The sequence below is a fragment of the Ranitomeya imitator genome, chromosome 7, assembly GCF_032444005.1.
Source record: "Ranitomeya imitator isolate aRanImi1 chromosome 7, aRanImi1.pri, whole genome shotgun sequence".
Taxonomy (NCBI): domain Eukaryota; kingdom Metazoa; phylum Chordata; class Amphibia; order Anura; family Dendrobatidae; genus Ranitomeya; species Ranitomeya imitator.
In genome coordinates, this window is record NC_091288.1 from 63,310,858 (window position 1) to 63,325,108 (window position 14,251).

The 14,251-nt window shown below is 46.0% G+C and overlaps 1 protein-coding gene across 2 annotated transcripts in view; it reads right to left on the reverse strand.

The window, feature by feature from the left end:
- Positions 1-3,076: 3,076 nt before the first annotated feature.
- Positions 3,077-14,251, reverse strand: part of LOC138644706 (putative methyltransferase DDB_G0268948) — a 65,865-nt gene continuing 54,690 nt past the window's right edge. For both annotated transcript variants that reach the window (XM_069733387.1, XM_069733386.1), the window contains 2 exons: positions 5,591-5,728; positions 3,077-3,501 (listed from right to left, as the gene is read on the reverse strand). In XM_069733387.1, coding sequence (XP_069589488.1) covers positions 3,414-3,501; positions 5,591-5,728 — 226 coding nt within the window. In that variant the 3' untranslated portion in view covers positions 3,077-3,413. The remainder of the gene's footprint in view (positions 3,502-5,590; positions 5,729-14,251) is intronic.

The following is a 14,251-nucleotide window of genomic DNA, read 5'->3' on the forward strand; positions in this document are numbered from 1 at the left end:
GTGTCGCCCTGGATTTGTTATTTTGTTGTGGCCTTATTGTAAATTGAAGAACCTGATCACTGTTTGCCGGAATGTTCTCTCAGTTGCGATAAAGGTCTCTTGGATTATTCATCGGTCTGCTGTCCCTGCTTGCTCTGTCGCACACCCCGTCACAGTAGGGTGCAGATTCACATACAGATATTTGGAAGGAGGGAACCGGACAAAGTTAGTTTACTGAGTAATTGATGTGGTAGGCTTGTTTGAAGAGATGGGTTTTTTTTAAAGCGTGCTTGAATAGGTCGGGGCTAGGTATCAGTCTGATCGTCTGGGGAAGTGCATTCCAGAGAGCTGGCACAGCATGAGAGAAGTCTTGGAGACGGAGGTGCGAGGTTCGGATTACGGGGGATGTTAGTCTTAGGTCATTTGGACCTAAGAGGGCACGTGTAGGGCGATAGATGGAGATGAGAGAGGAGATATAAGGCGGTGCAGAACTGTGGAGAGCTTTGTGGGTGAGAGAGATGAGTTCATACTGGACCCTTTAGCTAATGGGTAGTGTTGTGAATTCTGCTCTTGGGTTCCCTCCAGTGGTTGTTGGTGGGAATGCAGTTGTCTCTGACTCGCAGTCCTGGCCAGGTATTTCGGATAATTACAATTCTGACTGGGATATTTAGGTGTGCAGGATCCTTTAGCCCTTGCCAGTTGTCAATGTTTCTTTGGAAGTGTTGGATCTCTGCCTGGCCTCTCCTGCTTATCTGCCAGTTCAGCAAAGATAAGTGTCTGTTTCTTTTCCTGTGGCACACATGCAGTGTGCTTATTTTCAGTACTGTTCATTTGTTTTTCTTTTGTCCGGATTAGACTGTGTCTGTGTTTTCTCAGTCTGGTTGGTTTCACTGGAGTTGCAGATATACGCTCCTACATCTTTAGTTAGATGTAGGAATTTTTTTGTATATTCTGCTGTGGATTTTTTGAAGGGTTTTAATACTGACTGCACAGAACTCTGTCCTATTCTGTCCTATCTAGCTAGAGTGGCCTCCTGTGCTAAATCCTGTTTTTTCTGCCTGTGTATGTTTTTTCCTCTCCGACTCACCGCCAATATTTGTGGGGGGCTGTCTATCCTTTGGGGATTTTCTCTGAGGCAAGATAGTATTCCAATTTCCATCTTTAGGGGTATTTAGTCCTCCGGCTGTGGCGAGGTGTCTAGGTGTGTTTGGTACACTCCACGGCTACTTCTAGTTGCGGTGTTAAGTTCAGGGTTGCGGTCAGTATAGTGGCCACTTTCTCCAGTGAAAGTTCTCATGCAGCTCCAAGGTCACCGGATCATAACAGGGTAGCCAGTGTAATGACTGGCATCGGTGAAACGGCTGGACAGAAATATGACCCTGGCTGCCGCATTCAAGATGGATCAAAGAGGAGAAAGTTTGGAAGGAGGGAGACCGATCAGAAGAGAGTTGCAGTAGTCCAGACAAGAATGAATAAGAGCGACAGTAAAAGTCTTAGCAGTTTCAAAGGTGAGAAAAGGTCGGATTCTGGAGATGTTTTTAAGATGCAGGTGACAGGAGCGAGTGAGTGATCGGAAATAGGGAGTAAAGGAAAGTTCGGTGTCGAAGAATATGACCCCAAGACAGCGGGCATGCTGCTTGGGAGTTATGGTTGAACCCTCCTGGGTAATTTTGATGTTGGGTAGAGTGAGGTTAGTAGAAGGGAGAAACACAAGTAGTTCAGTTTTGGAGAGATTTAGTTTCAGATAGAGGGAGGACATGATGTTAGAGACAGCAGACAGACAATCCTTGGTATTTTGAATTAGAGTGGGGGTGATGTCTGGGGAAGAAGTGTATAATTGGGTGTCATCAGCATAGAGATGATACTGGAATCCAAATCTGCTGATTGTTTGTCCAATAGGGGCCGTGTAAAGAGAGAAGAGGAGGGGGCCTAGGACTGAGCCTTGCGGAACTACGAAAGTAAGGGGACGAGGAGAGGAAGAGGAGCCGGCAAAAGATACAGTGAAGGAGTGGTCAGAGGTAGGAGGAGAACCAGGAGAGGGCTGTGTCCTTGAGGCCTATGGAGCGGAGCATGGTGAGAAGGAGCTGGTGATCCACAGTATCAAATGCGGCAGATAGATCCAGGAGAATCAGCAGGGAGCAATGACCTTTGGATTTAGCTGTTATTAGATCATTAGAGACTTTATTGAGGGCAGTTTCAGTGGAGTGTAAAGAGCAGAAACCAAATTGTAAGAGGTCAAGAAGAGAGTTATCCGAGAGATAGCAGATTAGATGGGAGCGGACCAAGCGTTCCAGGAGTTTAGAGATGAAGGAAAGGTTAGAGACAGGTCTGTAGTTAGCCGTGCAGTTCTGGTCCAGGGATGGCTTTTTAAGTAAAGGGGTAATGATGGCACATTTAAATGAGGAGGGAAAGATACCTGAAGAAAGAGAGAGGTCCCTTGTGGAAATAAGAAAAAATGAGGTCTGAAGTAAAAGTTTTGTGAAAAAAAAAAAAAAGGTAGATGGGTTTTTTTCTTTCACGTTGCTTCCGTTCCTGCAAAGCATGTGAACGGTTAATACATTTCTCGAATGTGATTTTGAGCACCTTGAGGGGTGCAGTTTTCAGAATAGTGTTACTTTTGGGTATTTTCTGTCATATAGACCCCTCAAAGTCACTCCAAATGTTATATGGTCTCTAAAGAAAAAATAAAAACAAAAAATATTGACCTAAATGTTCAATGTGTCACAAAGAAACATTCTCAGAATCATTGGGATTTGTTGAAACCGTCCAGAGTTATTAGCTCATAATGTGACACTTGTCAGAATTGTAAAATTTAGCCTGGTCAGGAAGGTGAAAACAGGTTTGGGGGTGAAGGGGTTAATGAAATTAAATAATAATTTTTTATATATATATATATATATATATATATATATATATATTTTTTTTTGTAATCATAATTTCTATTGTGACTTTAGAACCGTGCCATTTTTCCTGTCTTTTGATGGAGTATTTATAAAATATAGCCCCTCAATGTCATTTCAGAACTGCACCCATCCCTGAAACACATTTTTGAAAATTTCTTTATGATATTTAAACAAAAAAATAAATTATGCCAACATTAATATTTTATATTTATTATTTGATATCATTATGATGGGGGAAGGAACATTAAGTTTAAAATTTACAGAATGTGTAATTTTTTTTCTATATAAATTCCATACAAATCATCTTAAAATTTACCACAAATCCAATGCCCACCTACCCTCAAAAAAAAATACAATGGCAGTAGTGCTAAAACTAGACCTTGCAGGAAGGTGTTAAACGTCTACCTGTAACTTGTAAATGTTGGTGTCCAGGAGTTGCAAAGACACTTTATTTATGTATGATTTATAGGAAAAAAAAACAGCACAAAACACCACACTACTCTGAATATTTGGTTCTAACAAATCTCGACTTTAATTCTTGCAAGCAAGGACACAGAAGTGTTTTATGCTCATGTTCATTCTGCCAGAATCAGCCTCTTCTCCAAGGATCTCTCGGAATCTGTAACAATAAGGTAAATTCAGCAACATCATACTGGGAGCAAGGCTCTATAAAACCTGATGAAGACCCCAGAAGGATAACATTACACCCCATTGTATTCCTTGAAAGAAAGTACATGAACTTAAAAGAACCTACCACAGCTAATTACTGCTGTGATTAATGGGTTGTGGAACACTGATATAGTGATGAATGGGAGATTAAACTGTAGTTCTCGGCAGCGGCTACTAAACCATGCGCAGAGCTGTAGAGTCCCACTCAAAACATCTTTAAAGGTTCTTTTACAAAGACCGACCGGTGGCACAATACGATGGCTGATTGGGATCGGTGAACTGTTACCAATCTGCGGTCTTTTGAATGCCTGTTTGCATAAGCAGAACAAAGTAAACCATGCGCACTGCGCGATATATAAGGTCACTCATTGTGCTTAGTCTACCATGTCTCTCAGCAGCATAAGTTCTCTGTACACAGGATGATGCACAGCCAAGGAGATGATCTTTTGTGCTGTGCAAAAGTTAATTTCTCCCGGTGAATGAGCTTATCCATCGGGCGATCGGCAGCCTGGTTACTTGGCAGTATAATTGTAAATCAAGTGTTTTTAGCAATACTTGTTCATGATTACCCTGCACTGTAAATGCCCCTTTAGACCACTTCCAGAGCAGATATCAGCTGATTAATGGGGTGACGCCTGTCAGCCCATCCCCACTAATCTCATATTGATGCCTGATCCTATATCCGTCCCAGACAACCCCTTTTAAATATAATTTTCTGATATTACTACAAGTCTAAAATGTAGTCCGTGTCTAAACTCAGGATGTTTTCTGTTTTTTACTTTTGCATCTTTGGAGTTCACATTATACAGTATCTACTATATAATTGTCTAAGGGTCACTTCCGTCTGTCTGTCCTTCTGTCACGGTTATTCATTCGCTGATTGGTCTTGCCAGCTGCCTGTCATGGCTGCCGCGACCAATCAGCGACGGGCACAGTCCAGAAGAAAATGGCCGCTCCTTACTCCCCGCAGTCAGTGCCTGTCGCCCGCATACTCCCATCCGGTTACCGCTCACACAGGGTTAATGCTGGTGGTAACGGACCGCGTTATGCTGCGGGTAACGCACTCCATTACCGCAGCTATTAACCCTGTGTGTCCCCAACTTTTTACTATTGACACTGCCTATGTGACATCAATAGTAAAAAATGTAATGTTAAAAATAATAATAAAAAAACCTGCTATACTCACCCTCCGTAGTCGCTCGCGCTGGCTGCCATCTTCCGTTGCAGGTTCCGGTGGCAAAGATGGTATAGGAGAAGGACCTGCCATGACGTCACGGTCATGTGACCGCGACATCATCACAGGCCCTGCGCGAGAAGGACCTGCCATGACGTCATGGTCATGTGACCGCGACGTCATCACAGGTCCTGCGCTCATACCAACCCTGGGACCGGAAGCTGCCGTGGACTACAAGGGGCCCTCGGAAAGGTGAGTATATGTTTATTTTTTATTTTTTAACCTGTGACAAACCTGGCTTGGCAATATACTACGTAGCTGGGCAATATACTACGTGAGTGGCCAATATATTATGTGGCTCTCTGCTGTATACTACTTCACTGGGCAATATACTACGTGGCTCTGTGCTGTATACTACGTCACTGGGCAATATACTACGTAACTGGGCAATATACTACGTGGCTCTGTGCTGTATACTACGTCACTAGGCAATATGCTACGTGGTTGGGCAATATACTACGTGGCTGGGCAATATACTACGTGGCTGGGCAATATACTACGTGGCTCTGTGCTGTATACTACGTCACTAGGCAATATACTACGTGGTTGGGCAATATACTACGTGACTGTGCAATATACTACGTGGCTGGCCAATATACTACGTCGCTGTGCAGTATACTACGTGGCTGGCCAATATATTACGTGGGCTGGGCAATATACTACGTGGACATGCATGTTCTAGAATACCCGATGCATTAGAATCGGGCCACCATCTAGTATTTAATATTTCTATTCCCTGAAAACTGTGTTATAAGGAACATCTGTGAGTTTCTTCTTTAGTATAGATAATCTAATTGTATTCCACCTTTTTTCAGTATGTGTTAGAAATTGCTCTGCTTCTTTCACATCTTTTTCTTTGATTTGCTGAAACATTACAGTTGACTGAATGAATCCAATCATTTCTGGAATAGAAAACTGAGATTTGACCGGTATATCTGTGATACTGGAAGAGAAGAATAAGTTCTTGTAATATATTTTATTTCTCAAAAGACACAAAGTTTATTATTTTAATCAGCATGGTAAAACAACAATAGTTATAAGAAAGTGTGTTTTAGCATTGGGCGAGAAGTCTTTGTTCTCAACTTCATTCAGTAGATGCGCTGTGTGCACTTTGAGTAGATGCTGACTTTTATGTGCACACGATTAATATTTACAGCAGAAATTAAAGTAAAAGAGTAAAATATACAAAGTTTTTTTACTTGTTTTTTTTACATGTTATTTCCTCTATTCATCTGTATGCTGTCAATTTGAGACAGGTTTAGGTCTATAACAAAAAAATAAGCAACGTGTACATGGGGTTTCAGACCGCTCATTTATTTTTTGGTGCAGAAATTTCTGCTGCAAATACTCACTGTGTGCATATACCCAAATTCTTCTGATATTAACCCCTTCCTGACATTGGATGTACTTGTATGACCCAATATTGGGTCCCCTTGTATGATTCGGATTTCAGGAGCGGAGCCTGTACCTTACCCAAGAGAGGCTCCTGGTTGTGTCACAAAAAAAAGCACAACTCCTGATCAAAGGGTTTAATTGGAATAAATCAGTGAATTATCAGGAAACTAAGGGTATGTGTCCACGGTCTGTAATGACGGTGCTTTGGACGGAGCGGAAAACCCGCTCCGCCCAAAGCGCCGCCCCCTTCTGTATGCTCTGTGATTCCATACATAGGGCCTGTGATTTACCTTGCGGTGACCTGAGCGTCGCCGCAAGGTAAACAGACATGCTGCGTTCTAAAAAGACGCGCCGCATGTCCGTAAATGCAGGGCCGCCGGATGCGTGCTCGCACGCATAGTGGAGACGGGATTCCATAAAATCTCCTCCACTATGCTGTAATATCTGGATGCTGCGGGTTGAACGCTGCGGATGTATGCAGCGTTCAATCCGCAGCTAATCTGGATGTAATCTGGCACATGGAAACATACCGTAATACTTTATTTTAGATCTTAATTGTGCATTCTGCCCTAAAATCTTCTACAATTTAAAGTAGAACATTTAAAAATCCCACATATATATATATATATATATATATATATATACTTTATATTTTGAAGGTTTCTTGGACTTGAAGGGGTATTTCCATCTCCAACATCCTATCCCAATATGTAGTAGGTGTAATAATAATATTACCTCCAGTTAGAAATGCAGTATAGTTCTTCTGATTCGCTAAGTTGCTTACCCCATGTGCAGGGCATTGCAGGAGCTTAGACATCTAAGGTTTTGACCACTAAGGCTTCTTTTACACATACCGTGTATTTGCTGGCCGTTTTTGCGGTCTCAATAGATTTCTATTGGGCTGCAAAATCTGACCGCAAAAATTCCACGGTGCGCCGTGTGCCATATGGCCTTGAGGGCTGTATTTGCGGCCGTGAAAAAAGATCGAGCCTGATCGATCTTTTCCATGGCAGATGGACACGACCCCCATTGAATATCAATGAGTGCAGCAAAAACAACGGAAGTTGTTTTTGCGGTGCACCATCACTTCCGATTTTGCAGAACGCCGTTTTTTTTCCAATACTTCTTCCATAGTATTGGAAAACTGAAAAACGGTGATCCGCAAGTTTTTTTGCGGTCCGTTATTACGGCAGACCGCCTTTTTTGCGGCGATAAGGCCCGCAATAACGGGCCGCAAAAAACACGACAAGTGTAAAAGTAGCCTAACAACTATCTGTTTGTCACTTTATGATTTGTTGTAACAATAGAAACCAAAATGGAGCGCCTCATAGGACTGTGGGATACTAGGTACCGGGTCCAACACAGCAGTTCTTAAAGGGGAAGGGCACAGCAGCAGTGACCCAGTCCGTGGCCCTGGGCGTCCAAGGAAAATGATGAAATAAAGGGGAAAAATAAAGTTTCTAATGGATTTGGGAAACTGTTCATGATGCCACCCATGGTGTTTGGCTATAATAGCCGATGCTGCAGTCAGATCCTCTGAGGCGATGGTGATGCAGCTTTCCACGGGTAGAGCTAGCCCCAGGGCAATTGTAGGGTTAAGTGTTAAGATGGTGGTTGTGGTGATGCCGGGCAGGTGAGGCAGAAATAAATCAAAGAACACAGCAAGGTGCAGCTTCCACTTTTACTTACAGTTCTCCAGTCCACAAACGCAAGCTGGATGCTGTGTTCTCAGGGTCAGTGGTCCAGCACAATCTCAGGTAAATTGAGGTGCACCTTTCCAGGACTTCTTTCTTATGCCTTTCTCTGGCTGTCTCACTACACTGGCTTCCACTTCTCCTGCCCAGCGTCTCACCCACAGTGTCCCAAGCCAGCTGCCACGAATCTTGTCGGGCGACATCCTCTGAGTCCCCTGGATTCTATCCAGCTGCCTTTTTGGTGAGTTATGGGTGGATGTGGCTGTGACTCATACAGACGTCACAGCCTCCGGTTTCTTAGTTGATTCTTGAAGATTTCCACTAAATTGGGGTTGGTCCCCTGAATGCGACCTAGTCCCTCCAACTTACGCTGGTCAGTCTGGATGCGGACCCCACGGGTGGCTTCTGCACTTCCCGTGCCCCTAGGACCCCTTCTGTCCTGCACGGGAGCTTCCTTCTGTCTCTCCCCTAGACTTCTCTACACAGCTACACTCCTCTTCCTTCGGTCTCCTAGGACCAACTGCTCTAGCACACAGTTCGCCCTCCTAAGCTCCTCCCCCTTTTTCCTACCTAGCCCACCCACTCCTACCACCTATTCATATCCAGCCTGAGATATTTTAGATTGTGAGCCCCATTGGGGACAGTGATGATAATGTGGGTAAAGCGCTGGGGAATATGTTAGCGATATATAAAAATAAAGATTATTATTATTATGAGGCCTTCCTCCCTAACGGTACGCCCAGGTGCCCTGACTGAAATAGTGTGTGTTGGGTGTCAGTGTTAGAGTCCTGGGTAGTGCCCCCTTCTGCGGCAACTGGACCCTCAGGGGTGCCACATATGCTACTGGAATGCACTGCATATGGGGTAAGTGACATAGCAAATCAGAAGAAAAACACTACATTTCTAATTGGAGGTATTTTCTAATATTATTATTATTACACCTACTACATATTGGGATAGGATTTTGGAGATGGGAATACCCCTTTTAAAAGGAACCTGTCACCCCCAAAATCGACGATGAGCTAAGCCCACCAGCATCAGGGGCTTATCTACAGTACTCTGTAATGCTGTAGATAAGCCCCCAATGTATCCTGAAAGATGAGAAAAAGAGGTTATATTATACTCACCCAGGGGCGGTCCCCCGCGGTCCAGTCCGATGGGCGTCACGGTCCGGCCCAGGGCCTCCCATCTTCTTAAGATGAGGTCCTCTTCTTGTCTTCACACTGCAGCACCGGCGCATGCGTACCTTGTCTGCTCTCAATAGGGCAGACAAAGTATGCCTGTGCTGGAGCCACAGTGTGAAGACAAGAAGAGGACATCATCGTAAGAAGATGGGAGGCCCTGGACCGCGACGCCCACCGCAGCGCGACCACTCCTGGGTGAGTATAATCTAACCTCTTTTTCTTATCTTTCAGGATACATCGGGGGCTTATCTACAGCATTCCAGAATGCTGTAGATAAGCCCCTGATGCTGGTGGGCTTAGCTCATCGTCGATTTTGGGGGTGACAGGTTCCCTTTAACTTTGGCAGTGCAGAGGGTGAGATATTATTATTATTATTATTATTATACATTTTTATAGCGCCATTTATTCCATGGCGCTTTACATGTGAATACGGGGCAAATATAGACAAATACATTAAACATGAGCAGATAACAAGGCACACGAGTACATAAGGAGGGAGGACCCTGCCCGCGAGGGCTCACAGTCTGCAGGGGGTGGGTGAGCATACACTAGGAGAGGGAAGAGCTGGCTGTGCGGCTGTTCAGTAGGTTGAGGATCACTGCAGGCTGTAGGCTTGTCGGAAGAGATGAGTCTTCAGGTTCTTTTTGAAGGTTTCTATGGTAGGCGCAAGTCTGATGTGTTGGGGTAGAGAGTTCCAGAGTATGGGGGAAGCACGGGAGAAGTCTTGGATGCGGTTATGGGAAGAAGAGATGAGAGGGGAGTAGAGAAGGAGGTCTTGGGAGGATCGGAGGTCGCATGTAGGTAGGTACCGGGAGACCATGTCACAGATGTATGGAGGAGACAGGTTGTGGATGGCTTTGTATGTCAGTGTGAGGGTTTTGAACTGGAGTCTCTGGGCGATAGGAAGCCAGTGAAGGGCTTGACACAGGGGAGAGGCTGGGGAATAGCGGGGGGACAGGTGGATTAGTCGGGCAGCAGAGTGTAGGATGGATTGGAGTGGTGCCAGAGTGCTAGAGGGGAGTCCAGAGAGTAGGAGGTTGCAGTAGTCGAGGCGGGAGATGATAAGGGCAGGCACTAGCGTTTTTGCAGTGTTGCGGTCAAGGAAAGCACGGATCCGGGAAATATTTTTGAATTTGAGACGACAGGAGGAGGCAAGGGCTTGGATATGTGGCTTGAAAGAGAGGGCAGAGTCGAGGATCACCCCGAGGCACCGGGCGTGTGGGACTGGGGATAGTGAGCAGCCATTGACATTGATGGATAGGTCTGGTGGAGGAGTAGAGTGAGATGGGGGAAAGATGATGAATTCTGTTTTGTCCATGTTCAGTTGTAGAAAGCGAGCAGAAAAGAAGGCTGAAATGGCAGACAGACAGTGTGGGATTTTGGTAAGCAAGGAGGAGAGGTCAGGTCTGGAGAGGTAGATCTGCGTGTCGTCAGCGTAGAGATGGTACTGCATACCGTGGGATTCTATGAGCTGTCCCAGGCCGAAAGTGTAGATGGAGAAGAGTAGGGGTCCTAGAACAGAGCCTTGAGGAACACCGACTGACAAGGGGCGAAGTGAGGAGGTGGTGTGGGGGAGGGAGACACTGAATGTTCGGTCTGTCAGATATGACGAGATCCAGGAAAGGGCCAAGTCTGTGATGCCAAGGGATGAGAGGATTTGTAGCAAAAGGGAGTGGTCTACAGTGTCAAAGGCAGAAGACAAGTCCAGGAGAAGGAGGACAGAGTAGTGTCGCTTGCTCCTGGCAGTTAGTAGGTCATTGGTGACTTTAGTTAGGGCAGTTTCAGTTGAGTGATGGGAACGGAAGCCTGATTGTAACCGATCAAAGAGGGAGCAGGAGGAGAAGTGGGAGGACAGTTCAAGATGGACGTGTTGCTCTAGCAATTTGGAGGCATAAGGGAGAAGAGATATTGGGCGATAGCTAGACACAGAGGATGGGTCGAGGGAGGGCTTTTTGAGGATGGGTGTGATCTTGGCATGCTTGAAGGATGAGGGAAAGACACCTGTTGTGAGTGAGAGGTTGAAGAGGTGCGTTAGGGTTGGGATGAAGACCGTGGAAAGGTTAGGGATGAGGTGGGATGGGAGCGGGTCAAGCGTGCAGGTGGTGAGGTGTGATCTTGACAGGAGGGTGGAGAGCTGATCTTCTGTCATGGTGGAGAAGCTGGTTTTGGAGGAGCAGGGTTGAGCAGCTAAGAGGGGCAGTGGGCGCTGTGGGCCAAAGCTTTCTCTGATCGTATCGATCTTCTGTTTAAAGAAAGAGGCAAAGTCATCAGCAGAAATGAGGGGGGAGGGAGGAGGTGCGGGGGGACGGAGTAGAGAATTGAAAGTGTTGAAAAGCTGTTTAGGGTTGTGGGACAGGGAGGATATGAGGGATGAAAAGTAAGTTTGTTTTGCGGCAGTGAGCGCAGACTTGAAGCTGGCGAGGGACTGCTTGTATGCAGTGAAGTGGTCGGCAGAGTGGGATCGCTTCCATCTCCGCTCAGCAATCCTGGAAGCCCGTCTCAATTCTTTGGTCAGGCTGGTCAGCCAGGGCTGCCTGTTAATTGTACGAGTTTTACTATGCATGAGTGGGGTGTCCGAATCGAGTGTTGTTGTTATTGTGGTGTTATAAAAAGTGGCAGCAGCATCTGTGTCATGAAGGGAAGCTATGTCTGTGAGAGGGAGAAGGGACTCAGAGAGTGATTGTAAGTTGAGATGTTTGAGATTTCTGCGAGGGTGAGTGAGTTTGTGGAGTGGGGGTTGCACACTAGGAGAGGAGAGGGACGAGAATGTCAGTAGGTTGTGGTCAGACAGGGGGAGGGGTGTGTTAGTGAGGTTAGTAAGGGAGCAGAGGCGGGTGAAGATGAGGTCCAGCGTGTGGCCATCTTTGTGAGTGGCCTCAGAGGACCATTGAGTGAGGCCAAAGGAGGCAGTCAGTGATAAAAGTTTAGAGGTAGCTGAGGTGAAAGTGTCAATGGGGACATTGAAATCACCCATGATGATAGTGGGGATGTCAACAGAGAGGAAATGAAGTAGCCAGGTGGTGAAGTGGTCGAGAAAGGTGGAGATGGCTAGTTCTGGGGGGCGGTAGATGACAGCAAGCTGGAGGTTGGAGGGGGAATAGATGCGGACAGAGTGCACCTCAAACGAGGGAAGAGTAGTGGAGGGTGGTAGCGGGATTGGAGTGAAGGAGCAGGTGTCGGACAGGAGCAAGCCAACTCCTCCACCGCGTTTGTTGCTGGGGCGAGGGGTGTGAGAGAGGTGGAATCCGCCATAGGAGAGCGCAGCTGGAGAGGCCGAGTCAGAGGGGGTGAGCCAGGTTTCAGTGAGGCCGAGGAAGGAGAGTTTGTTGGTGATGAAGAGGTCATGGATAAATGGCAGTTTGTTGCAGATGGAGCGTGCGTTCCATAGTGCTCCAAGTAGGGGGAGCTGGGGAGTGGGGGCTGGATGAATGGGTATGAGGTTGTCGTGGTTGGGAAAGCGTGCGGAGGATCGTGGCAGGGGGTTAGAAACGAGTGTGGGGATGAATTGGGGAGGGCCGGGATTTGGGGATATGTCACCAGCAATGAGGAGTAACAGACAGATCATTAGAAGGTGGGAGCAGGATAGGACATGATGCGGCCGTGTGTGTCTGAATAAAAAGGATTGTATGTGGAGGAACAGTTCTGAGGGGAAGGTGAGATGGCTGGGGAGTATGGAGGAAGAAATGACTAGTTCCTTACTAGGAGGAGGGATTGCAGGAGATTGTAAGAAGGAAAGTAGTATGGGGGTGAAAGAGAAAAGAAACCGAAACATTGTAGTGGTTAGTAGTCTGTTACCTTCCAGTCAATTCCAGTCCAATTCAGTCTAATTCAGAATCATAATTAAAAAGATGTAATTTAAAAGATGGAAGTTAAAAGATGATTTGCAGCAGACTGAGTCTATAGCAGACTCCTGCATGTGAATATATCCCCAGTTAAGGGCAATCAGGTGTGAATGAGGGGGTGGCTGGGTATGGGAGACCAGATGTAGAGAGTTAAGCAAAGGTCATAAAGTGAGGGAGGGGTAAGACTGACCACTCAAAGAGATGCCAGGATCACACAATGAGATACATGAAAACAGGTCATGGAAAACAAGCTGATAGGTAAGAAAGCATACTAAAAGGATTATATGTGCTGCACCAAGACACTCAAATCCAGGGGAAGCATAGAAAAGCCAGTGCAATATACAGAGACATTCAGAAGCCAGGGAGAGCTGGGTAAAGTCAGTGCATACCATGGAAAATCAATGCAGTATACAGAGACATTCGGGAGCCAGGGAGAGCTGGGTAAAGTCAGTGCATACCATGGAAAATCAATGCAGTATACAGAGACATTCGGGAGCCAGGGAGAGCTGGGTAAAGTCAGTGCATACCATGGAAAATCAATGCAGTATACAGAGACATTCGGGAGCCAGGGAGAGCTGGGTAAAGTCAGTGCATACCATGGAAAATCAATGCAGTATACAGAGACATTCGGGAGCCAGGGAGAGCTGGGTAAAGTCAGTGCATACCATGGAAAATCAATGCAGTATACAGAGACATTCGGGAGCCAGGGAGAGCTGGGTAAAGTCAGTGCATACCATGGAAAATCAATGCAGTATACAGAGACATTCGGGAGCCAGGGAGAGCTGGGTAAAGTCAGTGCATACCATGGAAAATCAATGCAGTATACAGAGACATTCGGGAGCCAGGGAGAGCTGGGTAAAGTCAGTGCATACCATGGAAAATCAATGCAGTATACAGAGACATTCGGGAGCCAGGGAGAGCTGGGTAAAGTCAGTGCATACCATGGAAAATCAATGCAGTATACACTTGTATGGAGAGAGCTTGCACCCAGTAGACGACCAAGCACATGAGACAGCTGCGTCACTAGATGGCTTCTTCCCAGGAGTATGCATATCACATGCATCACTGTTGTTCCCAGCTCAAACACAGGCTAATCCTTGCAGCGCTGGGAGATTCATAAGTCTGCTGTCACACAGAGTGACTTATCAATTAAGACTGGACAACCCTTTTAACTAAAGGTACCTTCACACTGAGCGACTTTAGAACGATAACGATAGTGATCCGTGACGTTGCAGCGTCCTGGATAGCGATATCGTTGTGTTTGACACGCAACAGCGATCAGGATCCTACTGTGAGATCGCTGGTCGGAGCTACAAGGCCAGAACGTTATTTTGTCGCTGGATCACCTGCT